Source organism: Salvelinus namaycush, chromosome 26, assembly GCF_016432855.1.
Source record: "Salvelinus namaycush isolate Seneca chromosome 26, SaNama_1.0, whole genome shotgun sequence".
Taxonomy (NCBI): domain Eukaryota; kingdom Metazoa; phylum Chordata; class Actinopteri; order Salmoniformes; family Salmonidae; genus Salvelinus; species Salvelinus namaycush.
The window spans coordinates 13,036,357-13,042,487 of NC_052332.1; the positions used below are offsets into that span (position 1 = coordinate 13,036,357).

At 41.7% G+C, this 6,131-nt stretch overlaps 1 protein-coding gene across 1 annotated transcript in view; it reads right to left on the reverse strand.

Moving 5' to 3' along the window:
• Nucleotides 1-3,058, reverse strand: part of LOC120020967 (phosphatidylinositol 3-kinase regulatory subunit alpha-like) — a 44,291-nt gene extending 41,233 nt beyond the window's left edge. Inside the window, exons 1-2 of the mRNA XM_038964635.1 lie at nucleotides 2,758-3,058; nucleotides 1,151-1,794 (exon numbers count right to left, since the gene is read on the reverse strand). Coding sequence (XP_038820563.1) covers nucleotides 1,151-1,481 — 331 coding nt within the window. The 5' untranslated portion in view covers nucleotides 1,482-1,794; nucleotides 2,758-3,058. The remainder of the gene's footprint in view (nucleotides 1-1,150; nucleotides 1,795-2,757) is intronic.
• Nucleotides 3,059-6,131: the final 3,073 nt, after the last annotated feature.

Sequence of the window (6,131 nt, forward strand, 5' to 3'; positions counted from 1 at the left end):
AGATCCTTGATGAAAACCTACTCCAGAGCGCTCAGGATCTCAGGCTGGGGCAAAGGTTCACCTTCCAACGACACTAAGCACACAGCCAAGACAATGCAGTAGTGGCTTTCAGACAAGTCTCTGAATGTCCGAGAGTGGCCCAGCCAGAGCCAGAACCCAATCAAACATCTCTGGAGAGACCTGAACATAGCTGTGCAGCGACGCTCCCTATCCAACCTGACAGAGCTTGAGAGGATCTGCAGAGAAGAATGGGAGAAACTCCCACAAATACAGGTGTGCCAAGCTTGTAGCGTCATACCCAAGAAGACAAGGCTGTAACCGCTACCAAATGTGCTTCAACAAAGTACTGAGTAAAGGGTCTGAATACTTATGGAAAAGGTCTACACTTGTTGTATTCGGCACGTGACAAATACAATTTGATAAAAAAAAAATAATAATGATTATAACTTTGCAAAAATGTCTAAAACCCTGTTTTTTCTTTTTCATTATGGGGTATTGTGTGTAAGGGGAAAAAATGAACAATTTAATCAGTTTTAGAATAAGGCTGTAACATAACAAAATGTGGAAAAAGTCAAGGGGTCTGAATACTTTCCTAATGCACTGTATACCACTGAGGGATGATTGAACACTCAATTTAGGGGTAGGGTTTTCGCAAAGTAGCCTAACATCTGGATTTGCTTTGTGGGTGAAAAGGTATCTTAGATTAAATCTAACAAAAGGGTTTGTAAGGGGTGATGTATCTAAAAACTCATTGGTCATGTTACCAAGAGATTAGTCTGTATGAAATACGAACCATTCCACCACCGCAGGGTTTACATGTCAGCTTGGCTGCAAACCAATGGTGGATTAGTCTTTGGAATGTCATTGTGTTTTCAGCAACTGGCTGTTAATGCAGGAGAAAAGCTTGGCTTAACTGCGTGGGGCCCTACTCAATCAAAACCTGTGGGTGTGGGGGGCATGTAAAAAAATATATATATTTACTTTTAAATCCCCATGTGGTTTGAAATTGTTTAATCGCTTCTGTTTTTTTTTACACTGAACATTGTTTGTACAGTACTAAACAAAACAATCACAACTGCATCCCAATACCAGGTCCCAGAAACATGGTATTTGGGGTTTGGTTGAAGAAGGCAGACTGTTAATAACTCACCTTGTTCATCACCAGAGTCAGCCTTGGAAGAGCCCGGGGCCACGGGTAAGGGTCTGGGGGGTCTCGGCTTGGGAGTGGGAGGAGAGATCCTCTTCTTCCCAATGAACTCCACATATGTCCCAGGGAAGTCCCCCTTTTCCTGAGTGGTTTCATTAAAGCCAGGCAGCCAGCCAATGTCCTCGGGCCTTTCCTCCAGGCCATCGCTGTACCCGAGGGCACCCAGGGCCCCTTTGGTCACTGTTAAGATGTCCCCCACATGGAGGTTAATGTCCTCCTCTCTCTCCTTCTTGTAGTCGTAAAGTGCCCTGTACTGATATCCTTCCGCAGCCATCGTGATTACTTTTTTTCACAGGGCTGTTATTTCTTTAGAAAATAAACACTGTAGGAATAACTTGTTCGGGCAGGTACCCCCAATCGGTTACTCCTCGTTTTTCTGAGAATGTTTTAACTGAGCAAACACACTTCGGCCAAAAAAGAAAAACACAACACGTATTGAACGTTCTAGTCCTCAATAGTTCTCTGATTGATTATGTTTTTTTAACTTGTCTTTAGGTCATTCTCAAAAGCACCCCTATGGTGCCTCCGGCAGTGTGTTTCCATCAGTATATGGCCTGCAGCAGTAGCCTTGAGAATGTACCCCTGACCTGCAATACAGAGCAGAAGAAGCCATTTGCAACATGTTGCGTAAGACAATACTTTATTATCAAGTACAGCTTAGTGGTGGTGGCTACATTTACAAGAAAGGAACCAGCAACAATACCCAATACTGTCATATGGTGGTTTCCTCACTAGTGCCAATATGATTTGTTCTGCTGAATAAACCCAATATTCAAACAAACAGTGGTTGAATGAGCACCAAAATATAAGTTATAAACTAACTAATTAAAAAGTTTACGTTTACATAATGTCTGAGATGGAACGCAAACAGACAAAGTAGTTAGATAAAAAATAATTTTGTTCATGCTTTTCATCCATGATGAATGCCAATAAAACACGATCGCGTATACACCAGTCACGTAGCTACAATGTAACGCTACAACAAGCAATACAAATGCAGCTTTGGTAAACTAGCTAGCTAGTTAACGTTATATTGTTGCACTCTATAGCAACACAGTAGTAGTTAGTTACTGTAACTACCTAACGCCAACTAGTGCTAGCTTTACCACAGACAATGGGCTTTAGGCTCAAATGACGCCTGACATGTTGACAGCTAATTGGTAAATTAACATTATTAAGTAATCTGAAGTGTTCACGTTATGTCTAACATTGTAAGGCTTGATGATGAGTAACGACGTTTGCATGAATAACGTAACATTTCATTATTAACGTTACTAACGTTAGCTAGCTGTGTTGCATGGTTGACGACGAGCAATCGAAATGTCTAACGTTAGCTAGCAAGTTCAGTTATCTAACTTTAACAATATAACGTTATACGCTAAGCCAATATTAAATACACATAATTCGTTGCAAGTAAAGCGATACGAGATAGTATTCAATGATGACGGTAGCACAGTATTTAGCCTGTATGCATTGCTAACGTGCTAGCCTACATCATGGCTAGCTAGCTAAACATACTAAGCACACAGCTTGAGACGAGAACGACTCACATGCATGAAGAGTGCCCAGGTTGAGGCGAATCGGATGAATCCTCCTTCCTTCCCGTGTGCCCACACAATTCCACTCCTATCCCTAAAATATACCTCGTTACGTTAGCCAGAAAAAGCCAAAAGCCTCTGGAAGTACCGATAAAGTTGTCGATCAATCGACCAAATTAGTCCAGGACTTAAAAGGTGGGTTTTAATCTTCTTTGCTATAGCTCCGATTTGTACTCTGTCGATATACGAGAGCAAATTTACCTACAAATTTCAGCGAGGTTCCGTGCTATTCCGAGAGGCATGTCAGTGGCGTGACCATAGTGGTGAGTAGGAGGAGCCTTCTTCTTCTTCGGTGGGGTTTAACGGCGGTTGGCATCCAATACCCATTACCGCCCCCAACTGGACTACAGTATACATTTATTATACTTTGTGATACAAAATGGGGAAAGGGGAAAAGGAAAAAACACCCTTCCAACCCTTACTCATTAAAACCAGTGGTGTGTATTCATAGATGCCAAGGAAATCCAGACTTCCCCAAAAAATGGACAAAAAATAAATACAAAATACATATAAAATAATATCTTAATAATAAAATATTTAGTCTCTGTGTTTTCCTTCAATTTGCAAGAGGCTGAATGTATCTCACTGGAGAAACATCAGTGAGTGAAACAGCCCCCCCCCCCAAAACAAAAAAAACAGTGTCAAGGGAAGCCAGTTTGGACTTGGCTTCACACCAATCACATAACATCAAGCCAAACGTCATTGACAGAAAAAAACTTGAATTGTTACATCTCGTTGTGTTGTTGTCCTCCGGAGATTAGCTAGCTAGCTAAAATTGTCCCTTTCCAAAATTAGCCATGGAAGGAGATAGAGATTTAGACTTGTGGTTTTACTTAATTTTCCTTGCTGGACAATGATTATAACAGCGGTTCTGATAAAGCCATAAATTCATACATTGTGCATCTGGCCTGAGAGGATGGAGTTTCAATATGTAGCTAGATGTAGTAGGCTAATGTTAACTAGCTGGCCTGGTGCATCGTTTCCCATGAAAGGAAGTTAGGCTATCGAGCAAGCATTTTAGCCAGGTAGCCTAGGACAACAAAATCTAAAAGCGTGAACCATTTCGTCAACATGATAGATAGGAGGACGGCATTAGCATTTCTCTGCAAGTAGGATGAGTCAACATGTTTTTTCTGCTTACACACACACACACACACACACACACACACACACACACACACACACACACACACACACACACACACACACACACACACACACACACACACACACACACACACACACGCACACACACACAGAGAAATCAGTACTATGAACAGCCACATGATATTTAGCTTACATTGATTGGACTAAATTGTTTTTGGAATCTTTTAGTCTAATACATTGACACCTAAGCATAGGGGATTTGATGATGTTGAAATGTTGAAGTTGAAATGGTGCTGGACTAGTGGAGCTAGCTCCTGTTTTTTTTGCGATTTGGGGTAACTCTCCGGTGTTCTAAATCAATAGTTGTTTAGTAGTCCGAAAATGTTGAAAACATTAACTTGATTGACCATGCTTTAGGTCATTTAACTGTTGGCTACGTGCAATATGCTTTGTGGACTCCGCTGGACAGATGTTGCTTTCCGGTTTTGTGATGAAACAAAGGTGTGTTTGAATTTATTCTGCCACTGTGTCTTCTTATTATCTCGGCAAGGCATATGAACTAACAGGTTATAGAGCAAACAAAGCAACACATATTGTAGGTTCTAATATGGCTTTAATTTTCTGGCTTGGCTTCGTCAGTGATTTTACCCACGCACCACTACTGCTAAAAACCCACTACCCCATTCCATTACTTTGACCCTATCTGCTCCTGCACTCCTGTACCGTCCTGGGAGAACAGGATACCACCACTCAACACACCCTGTAACTCTTTCAAAGCCAAATCTCATACACCCAAGTACTTCTCTGCAGCATCCACCACAACATCTATTTTCTGTGATTCATGTTCCATTTCTGCATTACAGTTGATAACCATTGCTATGAACACTAAGAAGCCAACCTTACTGAAACATACTGTATCACTCGTTGGCCTATCCCTTACTGCTGGCACAGATCTACTTCCCACAGGGATCCTCTTAGGACCCCTCACCCTTGACCAATCCTCCTCTACTTTCTTCACTGCCTCAGCATATGACGCCTTTTGCACTACTCTGACTCTGGCATCCTCAACCTGCTTCACTCACACCGGACACTTCCAATCCCCAACAACATGGGTACCCCTACATTTGACACGCACAACTTTTTCCACCGAAACTACACAATCCTCTGTCCCAAGCCCTTCTACACACTTCCCACATCTTGGAAACTCCCTCCTACACATTGCTGCCACATGACCATAAACGTGGCAACTGAAACACCTCAGTGGATTACGGCACAAAAGCTCAAACAGGATAACTGATATATCCTAACATGACTTTGTCGGGAAAAGACTCTGATTCAAAACTCAAAAGGACAGACTGTGAGGAGGAGTCTACCGTGTCTGGAAGCGACTTCACACCATTTATTTTCTGTACTCGGGGTTCACTTAAACATCGTTTTAAGATTTGTTTTACTATTGACAGTTACAGCTGATTTCGGGATTATATATTGATTTGCTCTCTTTAAATATAAGTAATCTAATTCATTCGTTTCAGTCTTTGAATTGTTTTATCAAACTTTTCGCTTCCAGCTCCTGATATCAGGGCATTAAAAACGACAATCTGTCACCTGAGTTAGCCTAGTGCGCATAAGGCCCAAGCTCGATACTTTTGAGGAGATGGGAAACTACAGTGGAATCGTATTAATGGCCATTGTGTACGAAGCCCATGCGTTGTCATTGGGCCACGCTGCGCATTCTGGATGATTCTGTGACAAGGAGAGCTCTTCTTCAAGTAGAGATTGGGGGTGAATTTTGTGAACAAGAAGAACGACATTACAAATCTTTTCCCGAGATTCTAATAAAATAGGCAAGTTTCTCAACTAATGTAGAGTTCAAAACAACTGGGAACTCGGAAATTTCCGACTTCAGATGTCTGTGCTTTCAAGACAACTGGGAACTTGAAAAAAACTGACTTTCCAACATGAAGATCACTGACGTCATGACTTGACCTAGTTTTATTAAGCTAATCGTCATGACTTGACCTAGAGTTCCCAGTTGTCTTGAACGTACCATAATACCCTGACTTTGAGAAAGGAATATGTGACGATTAGCTTAACAACCACGTGACGTATCATAACAACGTGAATGCGATTGGGCGACAGTCTGCTGGGTGGGGCGTTAAAATTTCCTTCATTCATTGCCCAATAGGATTCCTATCTCCTCCTTTCTCTAGTGTCTCTGG